Genomic DNA, 23,740 nt, shown 5'->3' with positions numbered 1-23,740 from the left:
TTTTAAAATTTTTTTAAATTTAAAAACAAACCAAAAATCTGATGACATTACTCCTACCCTCATCTTGCTTAAAATTGCTTTTAGGACAAAAGCTAAATTATTACTTTACTTTCATCTCTTCTTCCTTTAATATTTATTTATTTATTTTTACAGGCAGAGTGGACAGTGAGAGAGAGAGAGACAGAGAGAAAGGTCTTCCTTTGCCATTGGTTCACCCTCCAATGGCTGCCGCGGCCGACGTGCTGCAGCCAGCGCACCGCACTGACCCGAAGGCAGGAGCCAGGTGCTTCTCCTGGTCTCCCATGGGGTGCAGGGCCCAAGCACCTGGGCCATCCTCCACTGCACTCCCTGGCCATAGCAGAGAGCTGGCCTGGAAGAGGGGCAACCGGGACAGAATCCGGTGCCCCGACCATTTATTTGAAAGGAAGAGTTACAGAGAGGCAGAGGCAGAGGCAGAGAGAGAAGTCTTCCATCTGCTGGTTCACTCCCCAAATGGTAGCAATGGCCAGAGCTGCGCTGATCCAAAGCCAGGAGCCAGGAGCTTCCTCCAGGTCCTCCACATGGGTGCAGGGGCCCAGGGACTTTGACCATCTTCTACTGCTTTCCCAGGCCTTAGCAGAGAGCTGGATCGGAAGTGGAGCAGCCGGGACATTAACTGGTGCCCAGATGGGATACCGACTCTGTAGGTAGTGGTTTTATCTGCTATGCCACAGCACTGCCCCACCACCACCTTTTTTCTAATGTTCGGGTTCCTTCCCATTAAGAAATTCAGTAAGATATTCCTTCTGGACTGTCCATTCTTCAGCCTTCGCCTAACCTCTCATTCCCAAGTCTCAGGTGAGATGTCCTCAGGGAGCTCCCACCACTATTTTATTTATTTATTTTTTGACAGGTAGAGTGGACAGTGAGAGAGAGAGACAGAAAGATCTTCCTTTTGCCGTTGGTTCACCCTCCAATGGCCGCCGCAGCCGGCGCGCTGCGGCCGGCGCACCACGCTGATCCGATGGCAGGAGCCAGGTGCTTACCCTGGTCTCCCATGGGGTGCAGGGCCCAAGCACCTGGGCCATCCTCCACTGCACTCCCTGGCCACAGCAGGGCGCTGGCCTGGAAGAGGGCAACCGGGACAGAATCCGGCGCCCCGACCGGGACTAGAACCCGGTGTGCCGGCGCCGCAAGGTGGAGGATTAGCCTATTGAGCTGCAGTGCCGGCCAGCTCCCACCACTATTACAGCCCACATATCCTGCCCCATACTCTTATAGCACCTGTTCTCTTTCATCCATGTATCACAACTGCAATGAAATCTTCAGTCTTCCCTGTCTGTCTCTCCTGCCGGGTGATAAGCTCCATTCACAACTTTTCAGGGGGAACGACAGACCTATAGGCCATTTTTTTTTTTTAAGATTTATTTATTTGAAAGGCAGAGTCACAGGGAGGCAGAGGCAGAGAGACAGCGAAAGAGAGAGAGAGGTCGGACTTCCATCTGCTGGTTCACTCCCTAAATGGCTGCTATGGCTGGAGCTGGGCCAATCCGAAGCCAGGAGTGAGGAGCCCTTTCCAGGTCTCCCACGCAGGTGCAGAGACCCAAGGATTGGGCCATCTTCTACTTTCCCAGGCCACAGCAGAGAGCTGGAACGGAAGTAGCAGCCGGGACTCGAACGGGCACCCATATGGGATGCCGGCACTGCAGGCAGTGGCTTTACTCGCTATGCCACAGCACTGGCCCCTGGAGGCCATTATTTATAACATAAGGTGAAATATACTACAAATGAGGCATGCATATGATGCCGCTGGGGCACAGAGGAAGTCCACGGCACTCTGGGTAGGTGGCTCTCCCAGATGAAGTGGCGTTCAAGGTGCATTTTGGGGGATATCCAATAGCTCATCAGAGAGAGGCCAAACTACATGTGGGGAGAGAGAATGAAATGAAGACACAGGGGCTAGAACTGGCAGTGCATGTTCGGCAACCCAGGTAGGTCAGGAGAGCTGGATACGGTACAGGGAACCCAGGGTGGGCAGTGCAGGGTGGGAGGTGCAAGACAGAAGGTAAGCCTGGGCAAGCGCACTGGCCTCAGGTTGTGAAGCCTGTTGACAGCCACGCTGTTGGCTCCACACGCAATCCACCAAGCTAAAATGATGGAACTTTATAACTTAGAGCTTGTCTGGTTTGGCCATCTGCCTGTTACAGCTAAGAAGCAATCCTGACCACTGGTCTTTGTCTTCCCTCTTCCTTTTTCTTAACTCACTAATAGGTCCAGCCCCAGGAGATAGGAGGGCCCTGGAAAGCAAGTCTAAGGCTCCTTCCCTCTCAGAGTGAATGACAGCATGGCCACACCCCTGGCATTGGGCGGAGGCCTCCCCAAAGGTGGAGAACTCGGACATCCCATTGCTGACCCAAAACCCCAAACGTGCCACCTTCTCAGGCGCGGTGATTGGCTTGTGGTAGCCTCCTGGGAGTGGGCCAAGGACACTGTGCGAAGCGCCAGGGAATTCCCGTTAGTGCACTCGCCACCCACTCAGAGCTGACGGCAGCCAACAGGCACCGCTGAACCATTAAGGTGTTTGTCAAGAAGCTAAGCTGGGCATTGTGGGCGATCCTGAGGGCCCTTTTTAGACTGGCTGGAAGTGAAGGGGGTAAAAAAAGAAACCGTTTTTGGAGGCAAACCAGAGCTAGCGTCGGGGGAGCAGCGTGACAGAAACCACCCTCCCTGGAAGGCAGGGACACTTGGCTCCGTTTCTGGCTTCCCTCCCATCGTGCTCCATGATTTGGAGTAAGTCACTCTCCTCTGAGTTTCCTTTGCCTCTTCTGCAAAACCCCACATCAAACGAGAGGATCTCGCACTGCTGCCCAGCGTGTTCTCCAGGCACGGGATGAGGTGGGCTCAGCAGCAGGTCTGGGATTTCCATTGTGTTGGAAGAGGAGGAAGCTGGGTTTTAGAGGGAACTGACACAGGAACAGGGCCAATCCCTGAGGACCACAGAGAACCAGTTGGAAAGAGAAAAGCTAGGCAATATGATGAAAAGCTAGGAATGTGATGGCATCCTGGTCCCAATGACTTCTTTTCAAATAGGACCCAACACCCAAGGAGAGTGCTTCAGAACGTTCATAGAAAATGAAACTAAAAGATAAGTTTTGGGACAGCCATTTGACCTAACAGCTAAGATGCCAGTTAAGACTCCTGCATCCTGTGGCTCACTAGGCTAATCCTCCGCCTGCGGCGCCGGCACCCCGGGTTCTAGTCCCAGTTGGGGCGCCGGATTCTGTCCCGGTTGCTCCTCTTCCGGTCCAGCTCTCTGCTGTGGCCTGGGAGGGTGGTGGAGGATGGCCCAAGTGCTTGGGCCCCCCACTCTGTATGGGAGACCGGGGGGAGGAGCCTGGCTCCAGATAGGCGTGCCCCGGCATTTGAGGGGTGAACCAATGGAGAGAATACCTTTCTCTCTGTCTCTCTCTCTCTCACTGTCTACTCTGCCTGTCAAAAAAAAAAAAAAAAAAAAAAAGACCCCTGCATCCGGAATCAGAGTGCCTGACTCCCGTTTCCTGCTAACTTGCACCCTGGGAGTCAAAAGGGCTAAGGCAGTTGGGTTCCTGCCATCCTTGTAGGAGACCTGGACTGAGTTAGCAATTCCCAGCTCAGCCCCAGTCTTTGTAGGCATTTGGGGAGTAAATCAGTGAATAATCTCTCTTTCTCTCTCACCTTTCTGTGCCTCTCAAATAAATAAGTAAATAATTCTTTTAAAAAATCAGAGTAAAAAATGCTTATTTTGGTAAAAGTATTTGAAATTCATGCATAGTTTTTCATAATACATTTTCCATGACCATTTTGAAGACCCTTTGTGTATAAAGATTACAATCTAACTCTCTGGAGGAAGCTGTCTGAGAACCAGGCAGGGAATCTGAGACTCTACAATTCGCAGGAATCTCATCTTAGGATCTGAGTGCCAGCCAAATTAAGGCAAAAACCCAGTTGCCAGGATGAGGCTAACAGCAACGGGTGGGGAAGGATTTCAGGCCACCTGTCATGCTGGTTTGCAGGGACCCAATGGGGTCTCACGTTGAGGTTGAAGCTGCCCACGGACCATCTGCCAGTGTCAGGATTGGCCAAGGAGACGGGCAGGCGAGGGGCCCAGAGATGACAGCAAAGACACAGAGAGGGCAGGGGACGGCTACTGAGCTCATACTAGCAGTCTTTGGTAATGGGTAACGTGCTTCCTGCCCTAGGGAATTATTGATCAAGATCTCTCCAAAGAGACCTTCCCTGGCCACCTGTATGAAATAGCTGTCCTGTCACTCTGTTCCCTCAGCCTACTTTTGTTCTGCATAGAACTATTACTACATGGTTCTTCCACTAGACAGTTACTAGAAAGTAGAATGTTTTGGTCACTGTTATAACTCTAGCACACAATGCCTGGTATACAGTACATTCTCAATAAATATTTTTCTTTTTTTTATTTCATTATTGTTTACTATATATATATATATTTTACAGGCAGAGTGGACAGCGAGAGAGAGAGACAGAGAGAAAGGTCTTCCTTTTGCCGTTGGTTCACCCTACAATGGCTGCCGCGGCTGGTGTGCTGTGGCTGGTGCACCGTGCTGATCCGAAGGCAGGAGCCAGGTGTTTATCCTGGTCTCCCATGGGGTGCAGGGCCCAAGCACTTGGGCCATCCTCCACTGCCTTCCCTGGCCACAGCAGAGAGCTGGCCTGGAAGAGGGGCAACCGGGACAGAATCCGGTGCCCCAACCGGGACTAGAAGCCAGTGTGCCGGCGCCGCTAGGCGGAGGATTAGCCTATTGAGCCGCGGCACCGGCCTAATAAATATTTTTTAAAATAATATTTATTTATTTGAAAGAGCTACAGAGAGAGAGAGAGAGAGCTTCCATCTACTGATTCACTACTCAGATAGCCACAAAGGCTAGGACGGAGCCAGGAGCTTCTTCCAGGTCTCCTACATGGGTACAGGGATCCAAATACTTGGGCTATCTTCTGCATTTTCCAGGCCATTAACAGGGAGCTGGATTGGCAGCTGTGACATGATCCAGTGCCCACATAGGATACCAGTGTCATGGGCAGTGGCTTTACCCACTATGCCACACTACATGGTTAGCCCCATACAATAAACATTTTTGAATGAATGAGTGGACAGAAACAAACCAATTTAATGCCTAGGAGTAAAGCTAACAGTTATTTGATGGAAGACTGGATGTGGGCAGTGAAGGAGAGGGAGGCAAAGATCTGGGCTGAGGCACTGTGCTTTAGGAGTGAGAGGCGAAGGCAGTCCCGGGAGGGGATGGGCTTCCTGTCCAGGAGTCCGACAGTACGGAACCCCTGAATCTTAACATATAACGTTTGTACTTATTTATGGGGCATGATTATAGCTGCGTACATGTATGTAATGTGAGGCGAGCAGAGTAATTTACCACTTCCATCTCCTCAAATATTGTCGTTGCTGTGTGTGCTCTTCTCTGCTGGCTCTGTTGAAAGCATAAAGAACTGTTGCACACCAGCTACCTACTGTGCTGCAGAACACTAGGACAACTTCCCCCTCAGCTGTATTTCGGGACTCATCATCCCCCTTCTCTGTCCCTCGGCCCCCACCCTTCCTAGGCCCGAGGGTCCTCTATTCTACTTTACTCGTGTGTGCTCACGTTTCTGTTAGCGCCTACAAATGAATGAAACTGTTGACGCCTATCCCTTGTTAGCTTTGTAGCTCTGGGTGTTTACTTAACTTCTCTAAACCTGTTTCCTTCTCTGCACGTTGGGGAACAGCCTTACTAAGCACCAGCTACAGAGTAGGTGTTCTTACAGTGGTAGCTGTTGTCATTGTTACTGTAATTTGAACATCTCTGGCTGTTAAAAAGATGTTTCTTACAATGAGCCGAGATCTGTGTCCTCTGATCTCTCATTCTGGCTGTCTTTTGCCCTCTGTCCCAACCAGAGTAAATCTTGCAGTCCTCCCCTCCCCAGCCTAAACACTGTCCTCCCAGGACGCCGTTCCCGGCCCCCTTGTTCTCTGGGCTGCACTGCCTTACTTAGCCTGCAGCTTGTCCCAGTCTCTCTACGTACAAACCCTCAGGAACTACACTTGAAACTCCTGTTGAGGCCACTGCCTTGTTCCTGTGCTCACATCCTCAGCCCAGATCATGACCTCGTTGCCCAAGCTCTTGGATCAGGGTCTTTCCTTCTTTCTTCATCATGCTAACTCATGTGTCCAGATCTGACGCTCTTCTGCCTGGTGCTTCTTTGTAGACTTCACCTCTGGCCTGATAGTGCCACCCGGCCACTTCACTTCTGATCAAACACCAGGTCCCGATCACCCTCCCCACTCCTTCTCCAGGCTCACATCCACCCAGGAGTGGTGCTCACAGAAGCCCCCTGGAGACCACTGCTGTCTCTTCCCCTCCATGGCCATCTCTGTTTCCCAGGTGCACTGCCCGGGATCTTCTCGCTGCCCCCACTGCAACTTCTCATCTCACCACCACCTCTGCTGTCTGCCGCTCCTCCCTCTTCTGTCCCCCCGCCCCCCCTTTTTTTTCCTCCTTGTTTTTCTCTGCTCTCTCCTTTCCCGGCCACTACTCAGCTTTGCCTTCCCAGGAATCAACATCCAGCCCTCTGGCCAGCAGGCCAGGCACACGGTTCTGTCCACGCTCTCTCCATCCTTGGTTCAGCCCAGCTATTTTGGTCCCTGCTTGCACTCTGAGATTCTTCTCACTTTCCTCTGGGTTTGCACCTCTTTCAGCACTTACAGGGTGACAGACACCTTAGAGTTGGTTAACTGAGCTGTAAAGGTCAGACTTCTGACACGGCTGATGATTGATTAATGAATCCAGGTATACAGAGATGAAACATAGGTCATTCTGTTGAAGACTGAATGGACTTTTTTCCTTTAGTGGATTTCTATCTTTTTTCAGATGGGACAAGGGAACCCGTTGCCTCATCAAGCAAGGAAGTCAAACCACAGTAGATTGAATTTCAGAAATGTTTTTCCCTCTAATAGATACCAGGAATCGTGCTTGGTGCCTCCAAGTGTATTGCTCATTACACCTTTTCAAGATGGAATCCCTTGCTTGGTACCTAGATAGTGCCTCCCAACCATTCATTCATTCATTCATTCATGAGCTCAGTGATTATTGTGCCACTCTGGTAAATACTATAGCAGATACAAACATACACACATACATAGGAGGATATGTCCCATAGAGGGACTAGCACTGTAACCCAGTGGGTAAAGTCTCTGCCTGTGACACTGGCATCCCGTATCAGAGCACTGGCTCAGGTCCCAGTTTCTCTAGCTCACTGCTAATGCTCCTGGGAAAATAGTGAAAGATGGTCCAAGTACTTGAGTCCCTGCCACCCACAAGGGAAATCTGGGTGGAATTCCAGGGCGCTGGCTTTCACCTGCCTGGGCCAGCCCAGCCCTGGCTGTTATGGCCTCTTGGGGAATGAACCAGCAGATGGAAGATTCTCTCTCTCTTCTTCTCCCTCTCTCATTCTGCCTGTCAAATAAAAAACCAAATAAGCCTTTTTAGAAGTTCATAGATGGGGCCAGTGCTGTGGCATAGCAGGTAAAGCTGCTGCCTGCAGCGCTGGCATCCCACATGGGTGCTGGTTCAAGTCTGGGCTGCTCCACTTTTGATCCAGCTCTCTGCTAATGCACCTAGGAAAGCAGTAAAAGATAGCCCAAGTCCTGTATCCATGTGGGAGACCTGGAAAAAGCTCCTAGCTCCTGGCTTCAGACTGGCATAGTTCCAGCCATTGCGGCCCTCAAGGGTGTGAACCAGAGGATGGAGGACTTCTCTTTCTCTCTCTGTGCCTTTGCCTTTCTGTTAACTTTGCCTTTCAAATAAATAAATATATTTTTAAAAAGTTCATAGAAGAATTTATTTTCATGCAAAAAAAATCAAAATTCATGTACAGTTCTTTTATAATACACATTTTTCATTAGCTTTTTGTTCTTCATATGTATGGAATTTTGTTCTCTCATATGTATAGATTTCAAAATTTTTTGCAAGGCCAGCATTGTGGCATAGCAAATTAAGCTGACGCTAGCAATGCCTGCACTCTGCAGGGGTGCCAGTTCAGGTCCTGGCTGCCCAGTTCTGATCCAGCTCCCTTCTTATGTGCCTGGGAGAGCAGTGGAAGATTGCTTAAGTATTTGGGCCCTGACACACATGTGGAGACCCAGATGGAGTTCTAGGCGCCTAGCTTCAGCCTGGCCCAGTCCTAGGCATTGAGGCCATTTGGGGAGTGACCCAGTAGATGAAAGATCTCTTCAGTCTCTCCCTCTTTCTCGGTAACTCTGCCTTTCAAATAAATAAATAAAATTTTTAAGTAATTGCAACAGAACTTATTTATCATTTTTAAAAATTATTTATTTGCTTTAAAATTTATTTTATTTTATTTTATTTATTTGAAAGGTATGGTAACATAGAGAGAGAGATCCTTCATCTGCTAGTTTACTCCCCAGATGGCACAGTGGCCAGGGCTAGGCCGGATTGAAGCCAGAAACCAAGAGCTTCATCTAGGTCTCCCACATGGGTGCAGGGGTCCAAGTACTTGGGCCATCTTCTGCTGCTTTTCCAGGCACATTAACAGGGTGCTGGATCAGACTGGAGCAGCCAGGACTCTAACCAGTGCCCATATGAAATGCTGGTGTTATAGGTGGTGGCTAAATTTACTGTGCCACAACACCAGCCCCTATTTATTGACTTGAAAGGCAGAATGACAGGGGAGGGAGTAGGGGAGAGAAAGAGAGAGAGACAGAGACAAAGAGAGAGAAAGAGAGCTTTCATCAGCTGGTTCACTCACCAAATGGCCACAAGAGCCAGGTGTGGGCTGGCCTGAATCCAGAAATCAGGGACTCCATCCAGGTCTCCCACATGGGTGGCGGGGCCCAAGATGGCATTTGAGCCATCTTCTATTGCCTTCCCAGGCACATTGGCAGGAAGTTGGATTAGAAGCAGAGCAGCCTGTATTCCAAATGGCACTTGGATATGGGATGCCAGCCTCACAAGTGGCGGCTTAACCCACCATGCCACGGTGCCAGCCCCAGGATACATTTTCAAGTTGTACACACCGCTTCTCTGGAATGGCTTGAGGTGGCTTACAGATTAAAACATAATGTTTTTAGACTGTTAAGGATGAACTTGGTGGCTTATGGGGTGGAAAACAGAACAGTTCTTTCCAAGCATGACTCCGCTCAACATCAAAGCTATAAGTTTGGCTGAGAGGTTCCTGGCAGAGAAGCTACAGGGAAATCCGCTGGGGGGACCCAGGCTGCCTTTCTTATACTTCAGTGCTCAGAGAAGCTCCTGTAGAGTATACATTTTTCTCAAGCTGAAGTCTAACGGGACGTGATTGTGCGTGGTCCTGAGAAAGTGGAACGACAGGATGAACAGTCTACAGTTCACTTTAGCTGCCATTTAATCCACGGTGTACCCGACCCTACACAGTGCTCCCAGTCACCTGACAGGAAGTAGACCTGACCGTGGGAAATGTACCACCCTCCATCACACCCACAGGACTGGCTGTGGATCCAGGGAGAATGTGGGAGGGCAGGATGACTAGACTAGGCAGAGAAATCAAAACCGTGTTTCTGGCCTAGATTTTACAACAGATACACCATCTACAGCGATACTCAACACTTTGAGTGATCTTATTATGTAGCAGGTGTATCCATTCAAGTCATCTTCACAACCACCCTGTGGAGGAGAAATTAGTATTTACACTTCCCAAACATGGAAGCTGAAGCTCCATTTTCCCAGGGCCGTGCGGCCAGTATGTACCGAAGTCCCTTACTCCAGGACCGTGTGTGCCTTTCCCACACCCTATTTTTTCAGTCCAGAAGTTCTTAATTAAAGTTTCCATAAAGGAGGGGAGAGTGAGGTGGCATTCTGACTGTGAAGGGCTGGGGCATTCTAGTCCTGGGACTTGGTGCTGCAGTAACCCCACTTAACCTGGGGGAGAGAAGTTAGAGCACCCAAGTGTGGGGGCTGGGCACCTGACACTCTCCCTGCCATTTCCATGTGCACACGTGTTACTTGAGCTTGTTGGCTGATCCTAGATCACAGTCAAGTCACAAGCACTGTGATCTGTCCACTCTGTGAACAGATAATCATAGGCCACCTCCCTCCACTGCCCTCCTTCCCAACCTCTCCACTTAACTGCCACCACTCCCCTCAGAATTCTAGCCATTGTAAATATTGCTCAAAACCCACCGCTCTCCCACGGCTCCAGGCGACTGCACATGCTGTACCCCGTCTCCCCCTGGAAGCCTGCCCGGAGCTCCCCTTCTCCCTGCCCACCCTCGGTGGATAAGACGGTCCTATTTTGTACTCCCATGTAACTCCACACACACTTTTTACCACAAAATTTCTAGTAAGAGTTTACCTGTCAGTCTGTGAGTTCCTTACACATCTTTGTACCCTACGGCAGCTTTACACAATGCCAGATAACGTGTGTTAAATGGACATAGCTAGTGTGTGTCCAGCACTTGTCTTGGGCACTGGGTATACAGCCGTGAATAAGACATGGACAAGTCCCTTGAGGAGCTTAGAGCCTGGAGGTGACTGATAAATAAAGGAATAAGAGCCCGATATTATAAGCTCTGTAATATCTATAATAGGGAACTTGGGACATGAAGGAGAGGGAGGAAATAACTTAGCCTGGCAGTCAGCAAAATCTTCCAGAGGTCGGAATTTATGGACTGACCCTTAAAATAAGAAAGATTTTTGCAAAGCTAAGAAGTAGTATCCTGGGCAGAGGGGAAAATATGTACAAAGGCATGAAAGAGAAGCAGTGTTGGGAACTGCAAGACATGCTGGTACCCTGTGCCATCCTTCAAAATGAAAAACATGTTTGACATACCAGATGCGAGTGAGGGAAGGCTGTCACTCTGTTGTGGATGTTTTAGGACCTTAGTATTCTGACAGTTTTGTTCTTAGTCAGATGTTATCAAAGGCAGTGAGGATGTTATAGTTACCTTTGCTGAAATAAATAAGTAGTTACTTACAGTTCGTGGTCAAACCTTTCATTGGATCTCTGCTGACTACAGAATAAAGATTAAATTTGCATTCAAAATTTCCCACTACCCTGCCTCTTTACTCATCTACCCAGTACTTTCCACTGATATAAGACCATTGGAGGGGCTGGCACTGTGGCTCAGTGGGTTAAAGCTGCAGCCTAAAGCTCTGGCATCCCCTATGGGTGCCAGTTAAACTCCTGGCTGCTCCACTTCAGACCTAGCTCCCTGCTAATACACCTGGGAAACCAGCTGAGGACAGCCCAAGTGCTTGGGGCCCTGCACCCATGTAGGAGACCCAGAAAAAACTCCTAGCTCCTGGCTCCAGCCTGGCCCAGCCCTGGCTGTTGCAGCCATTTGGAGAGTGAACCAGAGGATGGAAGATTTTTCTCTGTATCTATCCTTCTCTCTGTAACTCTGCCTTTCAAATAAATAAATACATCTTTTAAAAAAATGACCATTGGAAACTGTTGTTTCTAAAATAGAAACAACATATAATATGTTGTTATAATAAAAGACACATCCACAGTAAGCTTGTTCACATAGAAACAAGAAACAAACATAAGGAATGAGCATTTGGTCTCGCTGTGAAGATGCCCACATCTCACACTGGAGTACCTGGGTTCAGTTCCTGGCTCCTGACTCAAGCATCTCTCCAGTGCAGACCTTGGGAGGTACCAAGGGTGGCTCAGGTAATACTGACGGCTCTTGCACAGAAAACCTGGCTCCAGCCCTAGCCCACCCAACCCTAGGCATTGTCTGTCTGTCTATCTCTCCATGTCTCTCCCTGCCTCTAAAATTAAAGTTACAAGTATCACACACTGTTATGTAGCCCTAAATACTTTAGTGTATATTTCCTAAACATATCCCATATGGGTGCTGGTTTGAGTCCTGGCTGCTCTACTTCCGATGCAGCTCCCTGCTAATGTGCCTGGGAAAGCAGCAGAAGATGGCCCAAGTGCTTGGGCTCTTGTACCCATGTGGGAGACCTGGAGGAAGCTCCTGGCTTTGGCCTGGCTCCAGCCATTGTGGTCATTTGGGGAGTGAACCAGGGGATGGAAGATATCTCTTTTTCCCTCCTCTTCCTCTCTCTGTATCTCTGCCTTTCAAATAAATATCTTTTAAAAAAAAAAGAAAGAAATTATCTTGCATAGTATCATTCACATTTTGACTTTCTAGATTTTTCTATGTACATATTAAATTATACTTAAATTAAAAGATATATCATTTTGCTTATACATGGCTCACTTTATAGTGGAGTTGCAAGAAATATTCCACGACGAAATTCTTCGTCAGACTGGCCTTAACACGAGTTTCCAGGGGACACATTTTCAACAGATCACACCACGTCAGATAATTAACTGTTCTTGCATGTCTAGTCTTTTATCAGAGGAAAGCACCGGGCAAATGCGTAAAAAGGTTGGGTAATAAAAAGCTTTGAATGCAAATTTGATCTTTATTCTAGAGCCAATCGGGCTCCAACAAAAGGTCTATGCAGGGGAGTAAGCCAAGAGCTGTGTGTTCTGGAGGTTCATTTGCCAGTGGCTGCTGGAAGGAGTGATGGAAGAAGAAATCAGAGCGTGAATCCATAAGTCACGTGGGTAGAGTGAGCCCTGGCGTTAAGGGCAAATCTGCCCAGGTAGAACAGAGCGCTCTCCAGCGTAACGCCTGCTGTTCTCTCTGTCTTTCAGAGCTGGTTGAAGTCGTACGGCTACCTGCTGCCCTATGATGCACGGGCGTCTGCACTGCACTCGGGGAAGGCCTTACAGTCAGCAGTCTCCACCATGCAGCAGTTCTACGGGATCCCAGTCACCGGCGTGCTGGATCAGACAACAATCGAGTAAGACTTGCGGAGGACATCGTGCCTTTCAGTCTCGGGGCTCACATTTGGGCTCACAGTTGCCATGTCCTTGTCTGTACACTGTGCACACACCATGCCCATGCTGCCTGCCTATCCATCCTGGGAGGAATACCCCAAAGTACCCTTTCCTCTGTGAGCTGAGGATGTGCTGGGATGAGAGTCTGGAGTAGTCAGTTTTTTGTTACTGCAACTTAGTAACAAAAGAGAGAACTTAACTTATAAAGGAAAAAGTTTATTTTTGCTCACGGTTTTGGAGGTTCGCAGTCCAAGGTCAGGTGGCCCCATCAGTCTGGAGTCCAATGATGGCGGCAGGTAGCAGATCGCATGCAGAGGGAAGATCACGCAGAGAGAGACAAAGAGCATGCTCCTCTGTGCCCCCTTGATCACTCCTCACAGGGCCATCCTGATTCAATTACAGGACCCCACCCCTGCAACCTAACTCAGTCCAATCACTTCCCAAAGGCCCCACTTCAGACACCACAATTGAATTCAGCCCATTAACCACTAACATAAGATTTTGAGGACCAAGCCCCTGACACTCTTGGTAGACACTCAAGCTATTATTTAAACTGTAACAGGAGTGCCAGGTCTGCTGTTAGCTTACTGTGTGACCTTGGGGACAAGTCGCTCAACCCTTCTGGGCATCAGTTTCCTTATCAGTGAAATGGAGCGTTGGGTTAGAGATGTGCTCTTCTGGTCTGAAGTCACCCTCTAGAGTTCCCCAAGTTGTGCACGAATCCCTTGGCAGAAAGACTTCTTAAATGACACTTTCTGCATCCACCAGACGTGTGCTGGGCACTGTGCTTGATCCTGACATGCCCCTTCCAGAGACTCCCAGCTGGTGAGAACAGTCATGTGGCCACGCCCATCTAGAGCTCAGAAGGAAGCAGATTCCCAGAGGTAGTAACACACAAATCAAGGCTGAGGATGGCTGCAGTCACTCTGGGAAAGCATCAAAGAGAGGAAAAGCAAAGGGCGGGGTGGGGGGGACCCCACAGAGCCAGCTGGGAAGGAGCAGCTGGAGGAGTGGGGGAAGCCCCATATGGGGCAGGGTGAATAGCAAAGAGGGTGTTAATCTCAGCAGAATGGTGAGCCAGCAGTGGGAGGAGGGGAGGGGAAAGGCAGGGAGGGAAGCTTGCAAGGGAGGTGGGAGAAGGATGGTGGGCTCTGTTTAAGATGGAGGACAGGAAGAGGAATAACCGCTGATGCTCTGTGGCACATGGGATAACTACGATGACAACAGTTAGCTGAATGTTTCAAAACAGTTAGTAGAAAGGGTTTTTTAAAGATTTATTTTATTTGTTTTAAAGGTAGAGTGTTGGGGGGAGGGGGAGAGGGAGGGAGGGTGGGAGGGAGGGAGGGAGGGAGGATCTTCCATGGTTCACTCCACAAATGGCCACAACAGCCAGGGCTGGGCCAGGCCAAAGCCAGGAGTTTCATCCAGGTCTCCCACATGGGTGCAGGGGACAAGTACTTGGGCCATCTTCCACTGCTTTCCACTGGCACATTGGCCAGGAGCTGGATGGGAAGTGGAGCAGCTGGGGCTCCAACTGGTGCCCATATGGGTTGCAGATGTTGCAGGTGGAAGCTTAACCCACTATGTCACAACGCCAGCCCCAGTAGAGAGGATTTTCAAATAGCTATAAAAGCTATTAAATCTAGGCTGGTGCCGCGGCTCACTAGGCTAATCCTCCGCCTTGCGGCGCCAGCACACCGGGTTCTAGTCCCAGTCGGGGCGCCGGATTCTGTCCCAGTTGTCCCTCTTCCAGGCCAGCTCTCTGCTATGGCCAGGGAGTACAGTGGAGGATGGCCCAAGTACTTGGGCCCTGCACCCCATGGGAGACCAGGGTAAGCACCTGGCTCCTGCCATCAGATCAGCGTGGTGCGCTGGTCGCAGTGCGCCGGCCGCGGCGGCCATTGGAGGGTGAACCAACGGCAAAAAGGAAGACCTTTCTCTCTGTCTCTCTCTCTCTCACTGTCCACTCTGCCTGTCAAAAAAAAAAAAAAAAAAAAAAAAAAGAAGCAGCAGCAGAAAAAAAAAGCTATTAAATCTGCTCAAAAAAAGCCATTCATGGCATGAAGGCGTGGACCAGAGCTGGAGTGAGTTTCCTAAGGAGGAGGCAAGGGAGCCTAAGCTTAGGCAGGAGGAGATGGCAGGGCTGGATAAGGACGCTGGAAATGAGTGGGGGACGAATAGGAAATGCACCCTGTTGAGGGTCTAGGACCAGTGCATGCCTTGAGTAAGTCACTTCTAGACAGAATCATCTATGGGTCTCAGCAAGTTCATATACAAAGTGTGTTGGATTATAGCTCTCAAATGCTAGATTCCGGGGCCAGCGCTGTGGTGTAGCCACCACCTGCAATGCTGCTATCCCATATGAGTGCCAGTTCACGTCCTGGCTGCTCCAGTTCCAATCCAGCTCTCTGCTAGGGCCTGTGAAAGCAATAGAAGATGGCTCAAATCCTTGGGCCCCTGCACCTGTGTGGGAGACATGGAAAAAGCTCCTGGCTCCTGGCTTTGGATCTGCCCAGCTCTGGCTGTTGCTGCCATTTGGGAAATGAAACAGCAGATGGAAGACTGACCGATCTGTCTCTCTCTCTCTCTCTCTCTCTCTCTGATTCTGCCTTTCAAATAAGTAAATTTTTTTTGGAAAAAAAAACTATCTCTTAAACATTAAAACATTTATTAAAAAAACAATGCTAGATTCCATTATGCTGAGTGTCTAAAGTTTAAAATCTGGTTAGTTTGGGGTTTTATGATTCTAAAGTTCTGTCCAAACATTTCGTATTCTTAGGATTCTCTCATTATGAGATTGTGTGATTCCAAGATAATATATTTGGCTACTCTTGGGATGTCGTGAGCACTGTGCCCGCCTCAGCCCTGTGGAGTGAGCTGGGTAAAGAGAGCCTGAGCGTCTTTCAAAGTGGAGGTTATTTTGAGGGTCTTGCGCAGGCCTCCTGGCAGCACATCCTGGGCCAGGAACGCTGGTGTCTGCTGAGGCACCACCTGGCCTTGGTTTTACTCTGTTCCAGAAAGCCCCAGGCCTGTTGGACAGGGTTCAGAGAGTGGCAGGTGGATGGGGAAAGGAGGAGGCAGAGGGGATGGTCTGAGGGGAGAGGATGGCATTCCCCACTCGCAGTCCTGCCTCTGGGACACGGCAAGGGAGGGGTGTTCGGAGGCACCAGGAGGAGGAAGGTGCACCCACTTAATCCAAGACCTGAGTGGGGCAGGGGTTTGGTGGGGTTTAGAGACCTGAGTTTCAGCTCCAGCTCCATGACCTTGGGCAATGGCTGCTTTTCTCTGGGCCTGTCTCTTCCCCTAGGGGCCCTCTGCTTTGTCACAGCAGGGGCCTTGGTGGAAAGAAGCAAGATCGGCAATTTAAAGCACTGCTTGGCCGGCGCCGCGGCTCAATAGGCTAATCCTCCGCCTTGTGGCGCCGGCACACTGGGTTCTAGTCCCGGTCGGGGCGCCGGATTCTGTCCCGGTTGCCCCTCTTCTGGGCCAGCTCTCTGCTGTGGCCTGGGAAGGCAGTGGAGGATGGCCCAAGTGCTTGGGCCCTGCACCCCATGGGAGACCAGGAAAAACACCTGGCTCCTGGCTTCGGATCAGTGCGGTGCGCCGGCCGCAAAGGTCATTGGAGGGTGAACCAACGGCAAAAGGAAGACCTTTCTCTCTGTCTCTTTCTCCCACTATCCACTCTGCCTGTAAAAAAAAAAAAAAAAAAAAAAAAAAAAAAAAAAAAAAAAAAAAAAGCACTGCTTGTGAACACCCACCTGGGGAAACATAACACACTCATTCATTAGTTCATTCATTCATTCATCCATGCCATCAACGGTTCCTCTGGCTCAATCTTGTGCTAGACATGGACAGAGAAAAATAAAAGCCCCACCCTTTGTGTGTTGGATTGCATTAATTAATGGTTCATTTATTCATTCAACCAAGTGCCAGTTCTGCCTCACTGTTTTCTGTTTTGCATGTTGCTCATTTTACCTATGTATCTCTTCCCTCATCTGAGAAATCTAAACATTTACATCAATGCATGGCTTTGCTCTTACAATGGCTTTTATCAATGATTTCGGAATGCATCACACCCTCAAGGCAATGTGAAACATACAAAGATGAGTAAGAACTGGTTAACTCCCTCAAGACACTTCTACTATTGGGTTGCAATAGTCTCTGCTCCTCTCTCTATTGCCAATGGCAACTGCTTTTAACAACAGCAAATGAGGTCAGACTGCTTTCCTCCCCAGTGATGCCAAGTTATGGTTTAGTTGGTTGGTCATTAGGCAGCGCAGGGACATAAAATGCAGGACGGCCTAGGTCACAACTGGCCATGCTCTTTTTAAAATATCCTGCCCTGGAAGCTTCTTTTAAAACCCCCGGTGATGTCCCGGGCTTCCTGTTCTGTAATGTGATTTTACTTGATAAGTTACCAGGATTTACTTGGTTCTAGCATCTGGGGACACTGTGATGATTCTGGCACAGTTCTTGGCCTTAAAGAATGTACAGTTTACTAGAGGCCACAGGCTGGTAGACGTCCAGTCACAATATACCATAATAAGCAGTGCAGAGAACTCTCTGTGTTGTTTAGTCACTTCTTGAACACTTTTAGTGAAAGTGGATTTGAGGTCTTCTATGCTAACCCATCCTACTATTGGAGAATTCTGATTCATTCATTCAATCAGCTACTCAGTCAACAAATCCTGGTCAGTCTCCTGTGCCTGGCTCTGTGATCATCCTGGCATCCAGGGAGGATTCCTATCCTCATGAGCTCGGGATCTGATGAAAGAGACAAAGACTAAACAAGAAATCATATGCATAATTTCAGGAAGTATTAGAAACTCTGAAGAAAAATTAAGCAGGATCATCAGACATGCGGCCGGGGAGGCTATTTAGATAGGGTGGACAGGGGAGTCCTCACTGGAGGGCAGAGACCTGCATAACGTGAGGGGACAAACCAAGGAGAGCACTGCAAGGAGGGACAGCAAAGTCCCTGGAGTGGAAATGGGCTGGGCACGTTCCAGGAGCCGCAAGAAGGTCCCTGTGGTGGGAGCAGAGGTGAGGGGGGATGGGGACAGTGTGGGTCGGGTAGGCAAGGGCTAGGCCACACAGGGCCTTGTGGGCCAGGGTGAGGAGCTGAAACCTTATCCTAGGAGTTTCAGGAAGATTGGGGGCTTTTAAACCAGAGAGCGGTGTGATCGGATCGCATTTTCAGAGGTTTTCACGTACACTCCCTCCTCTGAGATTCACTGCAACCTAAGAACAGAAAGAACCCTAACTGCTGCGACGCAGATGAGGAAACTGGGGCTGGCACTGCTTCAGTCACCTGCCTGGCGCCCTGAGATTAGTGGTGGAGCGAGAACTTATCAAGCGCTGTTTCCTGACTCCTGGGCTCTTACACAACAGTGTCGCTCCATATCTGACTGTGAGCGAATGAATCCGTGAGCCGATCAGTTATCCAAACTCCTGTGGGGTCCGTCAGAACCCAGCATCTAGGTTAAGGGGTGCACTCTGCACTGGGGGCTCCATGACGCCTTTCTAGGGTGCTCAGTGACCACAGTGTGTATATGTGTGTGTCCTCTCTCTGCCCAGGTGGATGAAGAAACCCCGATGTGGCGTTCCTGATCACCCCCACTTGAGCCGTAGGCGGAGAAACAAGCGCTATGCCCTGACTGGACAGAAGTGGAGGCAAAAGCACATCACCTACAGGTGCCTCGACTCCCTCTCTTCCTCCCTGGGTTTGGTTCCATACTTGCTCTGTTTTTCCTGGCCTGAGTTTCAGAGACGCTTACTATAGGTGGGCCCGGGGCTTAGGGCAAGGGCCAGGTAAGTAGGCCTCAGGACCAAGAACACAGAACCTGTGCCTTTGTGCTGCTTATGGCTTCCACAGGCTGCTACGACTCCACCTTCTGGTTTATTTGGTCCTTTGGGGCCATGTTATTTGTGTTCTGTTTAGAGATGCCCACAGTTCTTAGTTCTAGAAAGTGGGATATGCATTGTCTAGTACCTTTTAGCTGTGATGAAGAACAATGGCTGAACTCACTCTCCCAATCACGGCTTGCCAAATCCCACTTCCTCTAGTTGGGATCCCCACCCACACACTCACCCAAAATTGACCTGATGGACTTCTCCCAAGATTTCCAACACAGAGTCCTAGTCACTCCGAGGAACGTAAAGCATTGGCACCTGACTCACAGCGCCATTCCTAGGCTACCTGGGCAAGCCAGGGGGGAACAAGATCAGTCCAGTCACCCCAGGGGACCGAGGGTGGCACTGGTGGGGCCATCACAGGAGACCCTGCATCAGAATTCAGGTGGGGCTGAGGCAAGGCCCAGGCGTGGGGCAGGCTCGGACGGCCTCGGAGATGCAGACGGGGATCCCGAGAGTTAAACCCCGGGCCCTCCTGCTGCCAGGCTGGTTTTTTTCCAGAAATCTGATGAGAGGGAAATTTAAGAAGAATCTGGGTTAGGAACTGAATAGAAGAAGAGAAGGAATCGAGATGAAAAAGAACTGGGTTCTAACCCAACTCTGACCTTAATGTCTATCACCCAACCCCTCGGGGCCTCGGTTCCCTCACTTACTGAGTGGGGAGAATGGTCTGTGCCCCCGGTGTTCATGGGGCAGAGCTCTCATAAGTAGTGATGCCCCTTTGTGGACAGCTGTGCAGTACGGACAGAGCGATCTTAAATAGCCAAGTTGACAACAGGCTAGTTCTGATTCCACTCTATACCAGCCTCCAGCAGACAAGCAGTAGCTGGTGCCAAAGATCTTTTTAAAGGGGTTTTTCACTTAAACTCTGAGTATTTCAACAATGACTTTTCTAGGTGCATAGATTTTCTACGTTGGGAGAAAAGACTTAAAATTTAGAAAATGCTATCTACCAAGTTGGTTTTTTTCTACAAGTTGGAGTGCAATCCCTTATTCAACCCAAACTTTGTCAGAAATCAGATATAAAACAGGGATTCAAGCAAAGTTACTCCAAAGGGGGCAGGGTGGGATGCAGAGCTCTGTCTACTCGGCGACCCCTAGGGCAGATGCCAAAACTGTGGGGTTCAAAGTGTGAAGCCCACTGGGCTGTGTTGTCTCTGACATCCCTTTCAGCTCCCCTCAGTCTCTCTCTTCCTCCCTAATGACCCTCCCCTCTCTCGCCAGCATTCACAACTATACCCCAAAGGTGGGCGAGCTAGACACACGGAAAGCTATTCGCCAGGCCTTTGACGTGTGGCAGAAGGTGACCCCGCTGACCTTTGAAGAGGTGCCATACCATGAGATCAAAAGTGACCGGAAGGAAGCAGACATCATGATCTTCTTTGCTTCTGGTTTCCATGGTGACAGCTCCCCATTTGATGGGGAAGGGGGATTCTTGGCCCACGCCTACTTCCCTGGCCCAGGAATCGGAGGAGATACCCACTTTGACTCAGATGAGCCGTGGACGCTAGGAAATGCCAACCATGATGGTAAGGCCACAAGAGGGCAAGGGGGAGTCCTGTGCTGCCCAGTTTGCAGGGAAGGAAGCCCCGAGGAAGAGCTTAGAGGGCTCCATGGATGAGTTTTCTGCATTCTAGAGCTTTCTAGCCAAGAACTAAGAACCTGAGAAGATGGGAGCTGAGGTCTCTGATGGTGTCAACTTTTGACTCATCAGGTTCAGGGCCAGAGATAGGGTGGATCACTCAGGAGACGGTCTAATTGGACTGAGGCAAGAGGGGGTTAGGCCATGAACAAGAAGGCAAAGTAAGGTGTTGAAGGCTGAAGAAGAAGATAACAAGGCGTCAGAGCTGAGAAGCGGGGTCAGCAAGTGGCAGACTCTGGCTTGAGTAACCAGGTCTCCAAACACCACTTACAGGTGGACCGACCAACTCTCTCCCTTAGGTCAAACAGGCCCTGAAATTATTCTAGCACCCTTGGGTAGCTTGCCCTGTGCCACAGCGAGGCACTGACAACTTATGGAGCCAGAGTCAGCACCATGCAGTAGGAGTATTCTTCAGGCTGCCAAGGAGTTCCTCCCCGATATTTACTTCCAAGGTTCCTGCTGAGCAAACAGTGGCCAAAGACATACATCTGTACCCCTTTTGAAGATGCAGAGTTCAGGGCTCAAATAACATGGCTGGTAGGTGGTAGTGCTGGGGCCCACATCCTAGTTAACTACCTGGTTATGTGAGTAGGGATGAAGGATTCACCCTCTGCCGCCTCATCTGTAAAATAAGGGGCTGGATTACACGTTCTCTAAGGTCCCTTCCAACTCGAACATGAAGCAAAGTCCTGCAAGGACCAAGGGGACTAAACATAAAAAAAAAAGACATGGTCTGTGCCCTCTGGAAGTCAAGAGACAAGATGTGTCCCTAAGTAAGTGACCCTGTCACAAGGCAGACAAACGCAGGGATGCCTGGAGGGAAGAAGGCTAGAGGAGTCATTTTTTGATTGTAGCAGATAACAGTTAGTGGGGTGTTCATGTTCCAAAGCCCAGGCCAAGTGCTTTCACCACATTAGAGTCTAGGTGGGGAGCTCCAGTAGCGCGATCGGTTAGCATGCAGTACCTATAGAGCTCAGGTGCATATGACTACCCTCCTCATTTTACAGATAGGTAAACTGAGGTGTGGAGAAACACGAAGCAGCCTCAGTTGCCACCGTTGGTGAATGGTGAAATATGGCTTTGAACCTGGGCATCGTGACTCTGGAGCCCACGCTCTTAGCCACCACGTGAAGCACCACGCACGGTTCTCAAGCCTCAGGGCACACTGGAAGGAGCTAGAAGCAATTTTTTTTTTTTTTTTTGATAGGCAGAGTTAGACAGTGAGAGAGAGAAAGAGAGAGAGAAAGGTCTTCCTTCCGTTGGTTCACTCCCCAAATGGCTGCCACGGCCGGTGCACTGCGCTGATCTGAAGCCAGGAGCCAGGTACTTCTCCTGGTCTCCCATGCGGGTGCAGGGGCCCAAGCACTTGGGCCATCCTCCACTGCACTCCCGGGCCACAGCAGAGAGCTGAACTGGAAGAGGAGCAACTGGGACTAGCACCTGACGCCCCAACCGGGACTAGAACCCAGGGTGCCAGCGCTGCAGGTGGAGGATTAGCCTAGTGAGCCGTGGCGCAGGCCTCTAGAAGCAATTTTTAAGAACACAAATTCAGGCTCCAGGCCCCTAACTTCTTGCCATTGTTCTTCTCTGGGTTGGGGTAGGGCCTGGGAACGTGTACTTGGCTTGATAAATTCCCCCGGTGGCTCTCATGCAAGTGTCCCATCACCCTGAGAAAACTACTTCAGTCCCACAGCCCTAACCTTCCTGATCGTGGGAACCGGCTGGGGTTCTTGTTATAAACAATGAACTCCCAAGCCCCAGCTCAAGCAAGTTTGGAGAACCCTGGGCATCTTTTTGTGTTCGTGGCAATGTTTCAGGCTGACGGCAGCTCTTCCAGGGCTAGTTTCTTAGAAGCTGAGTTTGGTGCCCAGAAAAAGTGATCACCTCTGAAAAGACATGTCCCGTCAGTGCAGGGATGAGGGATTGGCCGCTCTCAGCCTACTCTGCCGAAGGCTGGCTCAGGAGGTTTGGCCGAGGCTCAGCCTAGGCAACGTCACAAAAATGTTCACGTTCTCGCTGCCCTCTTTCCTAAGAAGCTGCGCTTCCTCGCCCTGGTATCTCTCCCCCGTGTCCTGGATGTGTTGCCTGGCTTTCTGCACACCTGCTCTTGATCGCATTCTTGGCTTTGGATCAGTGTCGGTGAATGACTGTGCTAGCTGATAAGGTGTGAGGAGATGAGTACTAACATTTTTGAGGCCCTGTTTTGTGCCTGGCACTGCTAGCTGATGAGAGTTTAGTCACAGCCCTGACACAGAAACATGGATTTTCAAAGGGTTGCTGTCCAGAGGAGGATGGGAAGACACCCCTGTTCCTCCACCTGCCCCTTCCACCTGGCCCTGCGGGTGTGCTCATCCCACACTCACCCCTTGCTCAAGAAGGACCTGGGGCCTGTGGGTAGGCAGCACCCAGCACCCAGCCCATGTCTGATGAATGGCCAGCGACTCTGTGAGATCCCACAATGGCCAATGCCTTTTTTGGACAGCAGTCAGGACTTTGCTCTGGAGAACCAAGCAAGGACTGTCCAGATGCAGCTCAGAGCCACAGCAGGAGAGCCCTGACTGAGGAGCTGGGAGGCAGTAGATTCTCTTAAGAGAGGTTTGGAGAGAGAGGGGAGGGAAAAGGTGTCTGGCACACCTGTGCATCATCTCACGTAACTTCCACTAAGTCTTATCAAGGGCGTGAGCAGGGTCTGCTGGGAACTTTCTGATTTTTGGCTATCTTCTGTTTTCTATTCTTTCTTTCTTTTTTTTTTTTTTTTTTTTTGACAGGCAAAGTGGACAGTGAGAGAGAGAGAGAGAGAGAAAGGTCTTCCTTTGCCGTTGGTTCACCCTCCAATGACCTTCGCGGCCAGCGCACCGCGCTATTCCGATGGCAGGAGCCAGGTGCTTCTCCTGGTCTCCCATGGGGTGCAGGGCCCAAGCACCTGGGCCATCCTCCACTGCACTCCTGGGCCACAGCAGAGAGCTGGCCTGGAAGAGGGGCAACCGGGACAGAATCCGGCGCCCCGACTGGGACTAGAACCCGGTGTGCCGGCGCCGCAGGTGGAGGATTAGCCTAGTGAGCCACGGCGCCGGCTGTTTTCTATACTTTCATTATGAATAATTTCGAATTCACGAAAGTAGGGACAGTGATGTTGTGACCCCCACCCCGACACTCATCACCTGCTTCAGCAGTTGTCAGCACATGTCACTCCTGAGTCCCGACTCATCTACCCCAGACACTCTGCTGAGTTTTTTGGTTTTTGTTTTTAGCTGGTATATTTTAAGGAAAATCCCAGGCACAATTTCATTT

At 50.0% G+C, this 23,740-nt stretch overlaps 1 protein-coding gene across 1 annotated transcript in view; it reads left to right on the top strand.

The window, feature by feature from the left end:
- Positions 1-23,740, top strand: part of MMP24 (matrix metallopeptidase 24) — a 49,200-nt gene that overhangs the window by 8,850 nt on the left and 16,610 nt on the right. Inside the window, exons 2-4 of the mRNA XM_051846145.2 lie at positions 12,709-12,857; positions 18,472-18,588; positions 20,032-20,336. Of these exons, the coding sequence (XP_051702105.1) occupies positions 12,709-12,857; positions 18,472-18,588; positions 20,032-20,336 (571 nt within the window). The remainder of the gene's footprint in view (positions 1-12,708; positions 12,858-18,471; positions 18,589-20,031; positions 20,337-23,740) is intronic.

This window comes from Oryctolagus cuniculus, chromosome 11 (genome assembly GCF_964237555.1).
Source record: "Oryctolagus cuniculus chromosome 11, mOryCun1.1, whole genome shotgun sequence".
In the NCBI taxonomy this organism is placed as follows: domain Eukaryota; kingdom Metazoa; phylum Chordata; class Mammalia; order Lagomorpha; family Leporidae; genus Oryctolagus; species Oryctolagus cuniculus.
The sequence above is the reverse complement of the archived record's forward strand: the minus strand, read 5'-3'. Positions and strand labels throughout refer to the sequence as shown.